The sequence below is a fragment of the Polypterus senegalus genome, chromosome 7, assembly GCF_016835505.1.
Source record: "Polypterus senegalus isolate Bchr_013 chromosome 7, ASM1683550v1, whole genome shotgun sequence".
Taxonomy (NCBI): domain Eukaryota; kingdom Metazoa; phylum Chordata; class Cladistia; order Polypteriformes; family Polypteridae; genus Polypterus; species Polypterus senegalus.
Window position 1 is genome coordinate 179,008,590 of NC_053160.1, and position 14,397 is coordinate 179,022,986.

The 14,397-nt window shown below is 40.8% G+C and overlaps 1 protein-coding gene across 1 annotated transcript in view; it reads right to left on the minus strand.

The window, feature by feature from the left end:
- Positions 1–13,410, minus strand: part of galt (galactose-1-phosphate uridylyltransferase) — a 249,190-nt gene extending 235,780 nt beyond the window's left edge. The window contains exons 1-3 of the mRNA XM_039759657.1: positions 13,250–13,410; positions 4,008–4,177; positions 1,009–1,084 (exon numbers count right to left, since the gene is read on the minus strand). Coding sequence (XP_039615591.1) covers positions 1,009–1,084; positions 4,008–4,177; positions 13,250–13,289 — 286 coding nt within the window. The 5' untranslated portion in view covers positions 13,290–13,410. The remainder of the gene's footprint in view (positions 1–1,008; positions 1,085–4,007; positions 4,178–13,249) is intronic.
- Positions 13,411–14,397: the final 987 nt, after the last annotated feature.

Sequence of the window (14,397 nt, forward strand, 5' to 3'; positions counted from 1 at the left end):
GAGACCCATTTTAACATTTCATTAAATTGAGATATCCAAAAATATACTTTAGATATCTGAAATGCATTTGAAGAAATCAAATTTCTTTTTCCGGTTTCTTTGTGGTGGCGGCCTGCGCCACCACCACCTACTCAAAGCATCATGATGCTCCAACAATGATGGACTGAAAGCCAGAAGTCTACGTGACCATCATCATCAGGTCCTTCCATGAAAATATGATGATTTATGTTAGGTAGAATGCCCAGAGGGGACTGGGCGGTCTCTTGGTCTGGAACCCCTACAGATTTTATTTTTTCTCCAGCTTTTGGAGTTTTTTTTGTTTTTTCTGTCCACCCTGGCCATCGGACCTTACTCTTATTCTATGTTAATTAATGTTGGCTTATGTTTATTTATTTTTATTGTGTCTTCTATTTTTCTATTCATTTTGTAAAGCACTTTGAGCTACATTTTTTTTGTATGAATATGTGCTATATAAATAAATGTTGATTGATTGATTGAAATACATTTCCAGATATCTTAAAATAGCTTCTTGCTCATTTTCAGATATCTTCAGGGCATTTCAAAATATCTTAAAATGGGCAGGACACCCCAATGAAAACACAGGCAGCTTTACATTAATTCACTTCACGATACCTTGAGATATCTCATAATGAACTATGAATCAGGATATCTTGAAATCCATGTAAGATATCCTAAAATGGACACATTGTCATATACTACCTGTAACTCATTTTAAGAGATCTTGAGTGATGTCCAGATATCTTAAAATGCATTTTGATATATCTGAAAATGTTAATTCAGCTTGCCAAATTTAATATTGTTAAAATTCACTCAGTGCAACTCGCTCATTGAAATATAACATTGCAACCACATCAGTCTCCAGCTGTAACTATTTAAGAAAGAATCCTGTCACTAAGCAGTAATCCTTAAGTTACGGCAATGATCAGTCAACAGCAATATAAAGAGAAAATGGAAGTCCACCACAAGCATACATCTGAATATACTGACCTGGCTCTGGTGAATCTGGTTGGAGTGCTGGAAAATCATTATCAAAGACAAATGTGCTATCATACTCTGGGTTCACCTAAAAAAATAACAAAATAAATGATGTCACACTCTCAAGTAGGGAATGTATTCGCAAAGACATGGTATTAGAAAACAGATCCACGTCTATTAATCCATCTCTGATCAAACCTGTTCAGTCACCATTTCAGTTCCAAAGGGAACACAGCATATTTAGAAAGCATGGTGTGAAAGGCAGGACCCAACCCGTTAGGGGCATGACATACACTTACACTCAATTTTAACTGGTCAATTTAGAGATGCCAGTTAATATGACGTCCATGTTTTGGAGATGTGGGAGAAAACCAAAGTACTTTGAGAAAGAAAAAAAAAAACACCACGTAGATACAAGGAGAAAATGCACACATCACATCGATATTCACAAGGCATGGGATTTGAAACAAGCTGTGAGGCAGCAATGGGAACCACTGCACCATTATGCCACTCACTGCTTTAAATCTTCTTCTTCTTTCAGCTGCTCCCGTTAGGGGTCGCCACAGTGGATCCTGGATTCTTCCATATCTTTCTGTCCTTTTAATCTTGTTCTGTTAACCACTCACTGCTTTAAATATAGAGTTTTAATAATTGAGCACAAATTTCTAAAATCCTGTTTTCGCTTTGTCATTCTGGGGTATTCAAAATGTATATGATTTTAGCACTAGGCTGTAACATAGCAAAATTAGAGAAAAGTGAAGGGGTCTCCATATTTTCTGAATTCATTCAGCTTATCCTTAACTCTTCCACCACACATTTCTTTTAGTAGAAGGCTCATTGAGTGTTGACATGCTTTTCTTACAGATAGCAAAGCGTCTTGCATACTGTCTGTTGGGGTAAAGGTGAGCAACAGCGCCACCAAGTGTCCACTTTACTATATATATCTATATAAAAGTCAATGTGTGTATGTATGTATGTATGTTAAAGCATTATTTCCGAATGGCTGGAGCAATTTACATTAAACTTGGTACACATGTTTCTCAATAGTCGACTAAAAATACTGTAGGGCGAAATCAACCCTAACCCACCCCCTTCTGGGTAGGGTGGGGGGTGATCTTGCGCTCATGTATGTATGTTATCATCCAGTTGACACTCCGAACGACCACCAGAGGGCATAATGGAGGTGACTGCCAGCATTCTTTATGTTTGAGCACCACCACCGCACCCCTGTTGCTTTTGAAATTAAATAGAGTTCTACACGTGCGAGTGTGTGTGTCTGTCTGGCCCAGAAGTGAGACGTAGAGTCGGTGTGACGGCTCCAGCTTCAAGGATACAAAAGCGAGGCCAGCACACCAGCAAAACGAAACCTCCTAAGAAAGACAGTCGCTTAGCTGCTAATGCACAAACGATGCGAGCACTTCGGCAACACGAATCCTCATATCAGAGAGATGCCCAGAGTAGTTCTGACGATTTCAATACTTTCCAGGATCGGCTTACACAGTTAGTATATAGCAGGCGACTGCCAGCATTCTTTATGTTTAAGTGCCCCTGCTGCTTTTCAAATTAAATAGAGACCTGAATAATAACATACATACAAGACCACAAAACAAGGACATTCGTGAGTCTTTATTGTTTGTTAATTTATTTTTAAAATTGTGATTTTTTAATTATGTTTTTTTAAACAATTAAAAAAAAAAAAACAACACTTTATTTTCATTCCGGGCAACGCTGGGTATTTCAGCTAGTCTATATATATATATATATATATATATATATATATATATAAAAGTCAATGTGTGTATGTATGTATGTATGTATGTTAAAGCATTATTTCCGAATGGCTGGAGCAATTTTCATGAAACTTGGTACACATGTTTCTCAATGGTCGACTAAAAATACTGTAGGGTGAAATCAACCCTAACCCACCCCCTTCTGGGTAGGGTAAGGGGTGATCTTACAGTCTTGTATGCATGTTATCATCCAGTTGACACTCCGAACGACCACCAGAGGGCAAACTGGAAGCAACTGCCAGCATTCTTTATGTTTGAGCGCCACCACTGCGGCCCTGTTGCTTTTGAAATTAAATAGAGTTCTACACGTGCGAGTGTGTGTGTCTGTCCGGCCCAGAAGTGAGACGTAGAGTCGTGGTGACGGCTCCAGCTCTGAGGATACGTAAGTGAGGGCAGCACACCGACAAAAGGAAACCTCCGAAGAAAGACAGTCACTTAGCTGCTAATGCACAAACGATGCGAGCACTTTGGCGACACGAATCCTCATATCAGAGAGATGCCCAGAGTAGTTCTGAGGATTTCAATACTTTCCAGGATCCCGTGCTGTTTTAGTATATAGCAGGTGACTGCCAGCATTCTTTATGTTTAAGCACCCCTGTTGCTTTTCAAATTTAATACAGTTGGCCAGTTCCGAGTGTCAACTGGATGATAACATGCATACAAGACAGCAAAACATGCACATTAGTGAGTCTTTATTGTTTGTTAATTTATTTTTAAAGTTGTGTTTTTTTTTATTATGTTTTTCTCGAACAATTAAAAAAAAAAAACACTTTATTTTTCTCCTGGGCAATGCTGGGTATTTCAGCTAGTCTATTATATAATGCCTTTCATAGCTAGCTATCTATCTATCTATCTATCTATTATATAACGCCTTTCATATCAATCTATCTCTCTTTTGTCTGTCTTTTGTCACAAAATTCAGATGTGCTTGGACAATGAAAACAGAGACCCAGTGTTTCAGTTTTAGAGATTGTACTCTGGTTTTCTCCCACAGTCCAAAGCCACGCAGGGTGGGTTGACTGGTAATGCTAAATTGGCCCCCCACTATGTGTGTGTGTTCCCCCTGCAATGAGCTGGTGTTCTGTCCAGTTCTTGAGCTGTGCCTGATGCATACTGAAATAGGCTGCAGCTTCCCCGTGATCCTGCTCTGGATAAATGGATTTGGAAAATGAATGTATGGATAGATAGATGGACTGTTAGAAGCCAAAGAGTATTACCTACCTCCCCATTAACTCTAGTAGCTCCTGGACATAGTGGGTTGAGTGGATCATGCCTGGGTATATTTTCTTCAGGCGGTTTCTCTACCTGGCCCTTCCATGGTCGCTTCATTCTGTGAGCTGAAACCAGAACCCATGTATCCCTCAGAGGATTGTAACGAATATGCTGATGCTCTGAGAAAGAGGGGAAAAAAGCAAAATCATAAAAAGAAAAATCTTGTAGGGAAAAAAAAGTCAAAAAGAATGCCTGAACTCTCTATTTTTAAATTACAAACGACGGCACGTATCTGGACATGGCGGGTTAGCACAGTTGACGCACAACTGGGTTAGACATATGTGAACAAAGACTATGACCAGGTGGAGACTAGAACAGCATCATCTGGAACTGTGAGAAGCAAATTAAACCCCTGCACCACTATGTCAATGAACTGTGTATCAGTGGTTCTGAATGCATTTGTGTAAAGGAGCTGCTTGTCCTTTTCAACTGTGTCAGCATTCACAATACCTGGTAATATGGATTTCCTTTTTACTGTATGCTATCACTACTCTAGATAAAGCTCAGGTTGGGGAGCATGCACTAGTACAGCGTGTTGCTGCACCTACCACACAACGGAAACAGCTTGGGATCCTGGTTGGCAACCCCCCAGGCAGGCACGCAGTCCAGTCCCATCCTCCGGAAATGACTCTCTATCTGCCGCAGCCAGGTGTTATGTGGGAGTCTCCTTGGCCTGGTCTCTTAAGAGACACAGTACAGAAGGAATCCAGTCTTCGTCTCAGGTCACTGGATAGCGTCCATGCCTCGCAACCATACAGCAATATATGGTCTAGATAAAGTTACGAAAAATAATGGATGGGTTTATTCCTTTGGAATATATAGGGAACACCAGAATACATCCAAGAGAGCCCATACAAATTTTGGGAGAACATGCAAAATCACAAAAAAGTAGTGCCCAGGTAGATTTAAACCCTGATTTCCCAAACTGGGAGGTAGCAGGATTAACCACTACACACTGTGCCACCCCCTTGGACTAGTCTACCTAATTTAAATAAGAATAGCTAGTGCAAAGCAGTGGGACGGAATTTCTCTTTGGTGTTTTTGGGGACTTTCATCTGACAGAGAGGTGCATTGCTGACCTCTAATGTAAGGGACTGTGAAGCAGAAATTATAGAACTGAATCAATTTACCTCCCAATAACGTATTCACGAAGAATTTAGTTAAAGCCCCACTGACCCTCGATACCCCAGTTGCTCATGGTCACGCATGGACTCATGGACAAGTCATCCTGCTTCAGCCATTGCATCATGAGACTATCATTTGCTTACAAACTATCTACTATTAAATTAAGGGTCCCATCCACTTTTAAACTTTCTCAAAAACATTAGCCACAAGGCAAGAACACAACGTAAATGAGGTGTTCACGTCACTCCCGCGCAGCTAGTCATTTCCCAAATTACACTCTGTGGCTGTGAAAAGACAGGCATAGAACAAGGCATTGAATTTTTGTTTGATCTTTAATAAATCACCTGAAAAGTCCAACAGGCTACTTTTGGAACCTTCACACCAATTTAAACAACACAAGCATTTGTGGCATGAGTTTAGGAACATATGGGCTCAGCCCTGGTCCCCAAAACCAACAACCCACCCAGAGCCCCATAATCACATTTTCAAACCAATTTCTTGTTGTAATTAAGTAATCCAGATTCTTGATTTTTTGTGTTACTCCAGAAGTTACAAACTGGTTATGCTCAATGGTTACTAGACAAGGATGCATTCATGCTGTTTAATATTGTGTTCTTTGTTAATGTTCAGATCATTTAAGTTTATCTATATATATATCTATATATATATATAGATATATATCTATATCTATATATATATATATATAGATATATATCTATATCTATATATATATATATCTATATATATCTATATACAGTGGTGTGAAAAACTATTTGCCCCCTTCCTGATTTCTTATTCTTTTGCATGTTTGTCACACAAAATGTTTCTGATCATCAAACACATTTAACCAGTAGTTAAATATAACACAAGTAAACACAAAATGCAGTTTTTAAATGATGGTTTTATTATTTAGGAGAAAAAAATCCAAACCTACATGGCCCTGTGTGAAAAAGTAATTGCCCCCTTGTTCAAAAATAACCTAACTGTGGTGTATCACACCTGAGTTCAATTTCCGTAGCCACCCCAGGCCTGATTACTGCCACATCTGTTTCAATCAAGAAATCACTTAAATAGGAGCTGCCTGACACAGAGAAGTAGACCAAAAGCACTTCAAAAGCTAGACATCATGCCAAGATCCAAAGAAATTCAGGAACAAATGAGAACAGAAGTAATTGAGATCTATCCGTCTGGTAAAGGTTATAAAGCCATTTCTAAAGCTTTGGGACTCCAGCGAACCACAGTGAGAGCCATTATCCACAAATGGCAAAAACATGGAACAGTGGTGAACCTTCCCAGGAGTGGCTGGCCGACCGACCAAAATTACCCCAAGAGCGCAGAGATGACTCATCCGAGAGGTCACAAAAGACCCCAGGACAACGTCTAAAGAACTGCAGGCCTCACTTGCCTCAATTAAGGTCAGTGTTCACGACTCCACCATAAGAAAGAGACTGGGCAAAAACGGCCTGCATGGCAGATTTCCAAGACGCAAACCACTGTTAAGCAAAAAGAACGTTAGGGCTCGTCTCAATTTTGCTAAGAAACATCTCAATGATTGCCAAGACTTTTAAGAAAATACCTTGTGGACTGATGAGACAAAAGTTGAACTTTTTGGAAGGCAAATGTCCCGTTACATTTGGCGTAAAAGGAACACAGCATTTCAGAAAAAGAACATCATACCAACAGTAAAATATGGTGGTGGTAGTGTGATGGTCTGGGGTTGTTTTGCTGCTTCAGGACCTGGAAGGCTTGCTGTGATAGATGGAACCATGAATTCTACTGTCTACCAAAAATCCTGAAGGAGAATGTCCGCCATCTGTTCGTCAACTCAAGCTGAAGCGATCTTGGTGCTGCAACAGGACAATGACCCAAAACACACCAGCAAATCCACCTCTGAATGGCTGAAGAAAAACAAAATGAAGACTTTGGAGTGGCCTAGTCAAAGTCCTGACCTGAATCCAATTGAGATGCTATGGCATGACCTTAAAAAGGCCGTTCATGCTAGAAAACCCTCAAATAAAGCTGAATTACAACAATTCTGCAAAGATGAGTGGGCCAAAATTCCTCCAGAGCGCTGTAAAAGACTCATTGCAAGGTATCGCAAACGCTTGATTGCAGTTATTAGGTTCAGGGGGCAATTACTTTTTTTACACAGGGCCATGTAGGTTTGGATTTTTTTTCTCCCTAAATAATAAAAACCATCATTTAAAAACTGCATTTTGTGTTTACTTGTGTTATATTTGACTAATGGTTAAATGTGTTTGATGATCAGAAACATTTTGTGTGACAAACATGCAAAAGAATAAGAAATCAGGAAGGGGGCAAATAGTTTTTCACACCACTGCATATATATCTATATATATCTATATATACTGCTCAAAAGAATTAAAGGAACACTTTTTAATCAGAGTATAGCATAAAGTCAATGAAACTTATGGGATGTTAATCTGGTCAGTTAAGTAGCAGGGGGTTGTTAATCAGTTTCAGCTGCTGTGGTGTTCATGAAATTAACAACAGATGCACTAGAGGGGCAACAATGAGATGACCCCCAAAACAGGAATGGTTTAACAGGTGGAGGCCAGTGACATTTTTCCCTCCTCATCTTTTCTGACTGTTTCTTCACTAGTTTTGCATTTGGCTACAGTCAGTGTCACTACTGGTAGCATGAGGTGATACCTGGACCCTACAGAGGTTGCACAGGTAGTCCAACTTCTCCAGGATGGCACATCAATACGTGTCATTGCCAGAAGGTTTGCTGTGTCTCTCTGCACAGTCTCAAGGGCATGGAGGAGATTCTAGGAGACAAGCAGTTACTCTAGGAGAGCTGGAGAGGGCCATAGAAGGTCCATAACCCATCAGCAGGACCAGTATCTGCTCCTTTGGGCAAGGAGGAACAGGATGAGCACTGCCAGAGCCCTACAAAATGACCTCCAGCAGGCCACTGGTGTGAATGTCTCTGACCAAACAACCAGAAAGACTTCATGAGGGTGAACCAAGGGCCCCATGTCCTCTAATGGGCCCTGAGCTCACTGCCCAGCAGCATGCAGCTCGATTGGCATTCGCCATAGAATACCAGAATTGGCAGATGCACCACTGGTGCCCTGTGCTTTTTACAGATGAGAACAGGTACACCCTTAGTACGTGACAGAAGTGAAAGGGTCTGGAGAAGCCATGGAGAACATTATGCTGCCTGTAACATCATTCAGCATGAGCAGTTTGGTGGTGGGTTAATGATTGTCTGGGGAGGCATATCCATGGAGGGTCACACAGACCGCTACAGGCTTGACAAAGGCACCTTGGCTGCCATTAGGTATCAGGATGAAATCCTTGGACCCATTGTCAGACCCTATGCTGGTACAGTGGCTCCTGGTGCACGACAATTCCTGGCCTCATGTGGTGAGAGTATGCAGGCAGTTCCTGGAGGATGAAGGAATTGATACCATTGACTGGCCACCACACTTTCCTGACCTAAATCCAATAGAACACCTCTGGGACATTATGTTTTGGTCCATCCAATGCCACCAGGTTGCACCTCAGACTGTCCAGGAGCTCAGTGATGCCCTGGTCCAGATCTGGGAGGAGATCCCCCACAACACCATCTGTCATCTCATTAGAAGCATGCACCGATGTTGTCAGGCATGTATACAAGAACACAGGGGCCATACAAAGTGCTGCGTACAATTTGAGTTGCTGCAATTCAATTTTGGCAAAATGGACTAGCCTGCCACATAATTTTTTAATTCTGATTTTTGGGGCGTCTTTGAATTCAGGGCTCTGTAGGTTGATCATTTTCATTTCCATCAGACGATGTGGCATCCTTTCGCTCCTAACACATTACCCAGTCTATATCAGTATAGATATCCAGGAGGATTTCTTTTTCCCATTGAGATCTGATGTGTTTTCAAAGTGTTCCTTTAATTTTTTGATCAGTTATATATATATATATATATATATATATATATATATATATATATATATATACACTAGGGGGCTGTGACCCCTACTTGTTTCGCTCGCCCACCCCACAACCTCCACCCCCGGGGGTGCACTTCATGCTAGCCATTTTGCGTCTCTGAAACACTTGCGTTGTGAAGGGGGAGGCTGAACACATGCTAAGGAGATGCGGATGGATCAGATGTTGGCTGTCAGCTGCTGCTATCGAGCTGTGTGATCTGCATGTCGCACTGCGCATCGATCATTTAAAAGCCTGTACAGCAGCTGTCTTTTTGTCTCACTTCCTTGTTTCGTGGGACGTTAAAGTGTCTCCAAGAAATTGTTTGTAAGTAGGGTGAAACGTGCATCTCTCCGAGATGATCACATCTCAACACAAATTTTTTTATATAAATAGATATCTCTCTCTCTCTCTCTCTCTCTCTCTCTCTCTCTCTCTCTCTCTCTCTCTATATATATATATATATATATATATATAAGTCAATGTGTGTATGTATGTTCCAGCATCACTTCCGAACAGCTGGAGCAATTTTCATGAAATTTAGTACACATGTTTCTCATTGGTCAACTAAAAATACTGTAAGATGAAATCAACCCTAACCCACTCCCTTCTGGGTAGGGTGGGGGTAATCTTGCTCTCATGTATGCATGTTATCATCCAGTTGACACTGCGAGCAACCACCAAAAGGGCATAATGGAGGTGATTGACAGCATTCTTTATGTTTGAGCACCACCACCGCACCCCTGTTGCTTCTGATATTAAATAGAGTTCTACACGTGCAAGTGTGTGTGTGTCTGTCCGGTCCAGAAGTGAGACGTAGAGTCAGGGTGAGGGCTCCAGCTCCGAGGATATGCAAGCGAGGCCAGCACACCGGCAAAAGGAAACTTCCGAAGAAAGACAGTCGCTTAGCTGCTAATGCACAAATGATGCGAGCACATCTGCGGCACGAATCCTCATAGCAGAGAGATGCCCAGAGTAGTTCTGATGATATCAATACTTTCTAGGACACAGTTAGTATATAGCAGGTGACTGCCATCATTCTTTATGTTTGTGCAGCATCACTGCGTCCCTGTTGCTTTTCAAATGAAATAAGAGTTGGTTGGTTCCGAGAGTCAATTGGATGATAACATACATACAAGACCATAAGACAAGGACATTACTGAGTCTTTTATTGTTTGTTAATTTATTTTTATGTTTAAAGTTGTGGTTTTTTTTTTTTACTATGTTTTTCTCAAACAATTAAAAAAACAAAAACACTTCATTTTCCTCCCGGGCAATGCTGGGTATTTCAGCTAGTTATCTTATACATTAAGCTCAATGTGTCTGTGTGTTCTTTATAGAATTCCACACCCTTGATCTAATCTTAGCAAAATTTCGTACACACATCCCATTTTTAAAGCAAGAGACCACAGATTACTTTGGAACCCCAAATTTTGACAAGAGGGTACCTTTTAAAACACAGCGTTTTAAGGACAGTGCCTCCTGGTGGCTCACCAGGGTCACTGAAGTCTGGACAAACACTGGAAGAGAACGAAGACAGACTAGAAAACAAAAGGACCAGATTTTAAATGTACTTAATAATAATAATTATAAATACATTTGATTTATATAGCTCCTTTCCCATGATCAATGTGCTTCACAGAGTCTCAGCAACAACAGCAGGGTATATGTAACATTGGATACAGATTTTTTTTCTGTATAGAACACTAAACCAGATAAATACAGGATATACAAAGCATTAAATAGGATAAAAGACTGCAAACCAGAGTAAAAGAGTACATTCAATACTAAAAGAATTTGTGATATAACACACACTCAAATTATCCTGAGCATCAGGACACAGAGGTAAACTGAAAGAAGGGGCCGAATGTCAGGTTAAGTTAGACGCCTTTCTGAACAGATGAGTTTTAAGATGTTTCTTAAAAGAATGAATGGAGTAAGCTGATCTAATTAACTTAGGGAGGTTGTTACAAGGGATGTGCCAGAATCAGAGGATCTTAGTGGGTGAACAGGAGCCTAGTGATGGAGAAGGTCACTGATGTAGTCTGGTACAAGGCCATTTAAAACTAAGTAGGCTATTAATGGAATTTTATAGCCAGTGAAGGTGAAGCAGGAAGGTTGTTATGTGCACACTGTTGCTGGTTCATGTTGATTCAAAACTCTCTTGCAGCAGAGTTGAGCTGATTCAAAACTCTGTTGCAGGAGAGTTTTGAATCAACTGGAGCGGTGAAATAAACTTAGAAGGGGCACCTGCCACTATGGAGTTAGTTACCAGGGCAATGCCAGATGCTGCTGCCCATTACCGACCATTAGTATTCAGTGTGATTTGCACTTTTCTCTGTTCTACTTATAATTGTCATTATTGGGATAAAAAGTGAGAACAATTCCACAATAAAAAAATTATAAAGAAGAGATATTCATTTAAAGCTATGGCCAAAAAATATGTTAATCTCTAATGAATGTAAATCTCACACTAGTACACTTATCTAAATAAAAAAAATAAGAGGAGCAAAACAGAGATATAATGAGATCAATTAGGGGTAACAATGAATTACGGATTGTGAAGTTGGTTGGGAGGAAAACCTGCAGACACAGGTGGGCCCCAGGACTGAACATAAAAGACCCTGGTTTAGAAAACACCACTAATTTTTTGGGAGGATTTGTATCCCTAAGAAGAGTTTGCACAGTGGTTAGTGTTGCTGCATCAGATCCAGCAACCTCAGTTCAACATCCCCATTACGGAGGAATAGGTAGGACAAAATCAAATAAATGAATTTACAAATAAGTAAAAGGCACCATGAAATGTGACAATAAATAGAAAATAGTGACGAAAGGCGAGTATAAATAGTTGAAGGGGTCACAAAATATAGTTTTTGTTGCTTATTTCGTTATGGTAATTATTTAATTAGTTCTTCATTTATTGTTTTTAGTGAAGGATACCCTGAAATTAAAACTGTCACGAATGTTGATCAAGAATATGATGTTTTAGATATCTCATTCTTCACTAGTGGTCTGAGACACTCCCAGATGACTTAAAATGACAATTTCTAACTATAAGCATGTGGGTTATCGTATTATGCACTTTTAAAGTTCACCAATTACGAATATTATGTTTGTTTCTATAATAGTCGAGAATAGACTTTAAACATTTAGAGTGCATCACGCATTTTAATATTTTAAATCTGACGCAACTATTCTCGCTGATTATGTACTTTTACCTGCTGAAGTAAATCATTACATTTCTTATGAACACCCAGAATTTGACGACTTACGCTAATTCGCTAGTTTTTTCTTTGCGAATACAGCGCTTCACTCTCTGTTATGTTGTTTCACCGTAAAGAAAGGAAGTGCAACACACATAGCCAAACTGGCTCTCGTCATAATTTGTTTGTATATTTATGTGGCAACCCATAACGGGAGCAGCCGAAAGAGGATTTAAAATATTCCATTAAAGGGACCCGCGCTCTCAATTGCACTGAAGCCCGACCTTAGAAATCAAGGAAATGAAACTACCTGGCCCCGCCCACCCATGCAAATAAAGAACCAATTGGCCAATCAGAGGAGCGACATTCACGGCTGTTTGTCGCTTTACGGTACGACAAAGGTGTATTTGGGTGGTACTTTTGCTCTCTTGAAAGAGATGAATTAAGTAACACTGGGTTAGATTTTCTACGATTTGGTAGAATTTTGGCTGTGAAGTGCCTCGATAAGCTGGCAACACTTGCTATAATTCGAAAGTTGTCGAACCCATCCACCGTTAAAATGGTTGACTATGCCGACTGCGGTGGTATTTGTATCACTCTATAGTATTTAAACCTTCATTTATTTGCGAACCCTTATGCACGGCATCGAAACCGCCTGCCGTTATCTCTATTCGTGGGGCACATTTCACCAAGTACCATTAACAGTAAGTACGTGATAGTTTGCGTCTATTCATTTGTGTTAACGAGTTAGTTAGAAGAAGCAGGCTACTTGAAATGATCACTGAAAATAAGCAGGCACAGCGACACATTCTCTGACGCGAACAAGCCGGAAGAGGCAATGCGTGTGCCGGAAAAGACTCGTGCGCTTTTAACGAAGCCCCCGTTATTGGCTACGGATTAATTACTGGATTTACCGGCGTGATCAAACACTGGCGTTTTTCCGCTGCCTTCCATGTCTTCCGAAAGAGGAAACTTTGAAATCCATAAACGCCGCCCTTTGCTGTCACATGAGCTACTGACACTTGTCCAGTTTATTTACCGAAGGGGAGGGGACTGTAGACGGTAAGGCGCTGGATTTAAAGAGACCGGTGAGTCACAACTGGCCGCAAGGAGGGCGGAGATATTTATGTAAATCATAGCAGGGATTCTGAAATAATTCACAATCTCAGATCACAAGAGGTCATTTTTTCCATAAATAATGTCATTGTGTTGCTCTGTATCGCAATGCCCGTGCAGCATGGATTGCCGGTTTCATCACATCCAGGAAGTTCGTTAGATCGATGGTTCTGAACTTAGTCACAGGGGTCGACGGTGGGCAGGGGCGCAACAAGCTGGGTTGAAACTAGCACATTTTATTTATATAGCGCCTTTTTATGCTTAAAGCGCTTCACAGAAATTTGTGATAAACAACCGAACATGTATAACATTGGATAGATACCTGTAGACAGACAGAACTTTATTTGTCCCCAGGGGAAAATTAGGCTTTTTACAGAAGGCCTTTAAATAAATACTGGGTGGCGCAGGGAAACGGGAAATTTTGGAAATAGGTGTTGGCGACCCTGGGGCTTCGGCCGGTGTTTCCGACCAATGCGACCTATTTAGACCCCCTTGCCGTTGTTTATAACGGATCAGTGGAGTGGTGCGCAACGAGCGTTCACTCCTGAAAGCCTTTTTTAAGAAGGGTTATACAGTAGTGCGACTGCTGCGCAACGGGAATTTCGGCGTCATTACCAGTTAGGACGTTATGATCGTGTCCCGTCTGCTCATGCGATTACAACATGGCCGCGTAATTTTGAAGAAACGGGTTCAAGCCTTTAAAAAGAAGTCCCCAGGTGGCGCCACTTCGCATACTGCATGACAATCAATGGCAGTTATTTGTTTGGAAGGCACGTCATTTCATGCAACGGTGACATTATATGGCCTCCGAGATCCCCAGATCTCACTGTTTGTGATTTTCTTTTATAGGGACCTCTTAAAAGCCAAGTGTACCGCACACGTCCTGCAGCCCTTGCTGAACTAAAAAGGATTGAAGAGGAAATCGATGGCATTCCCCTTGACATGT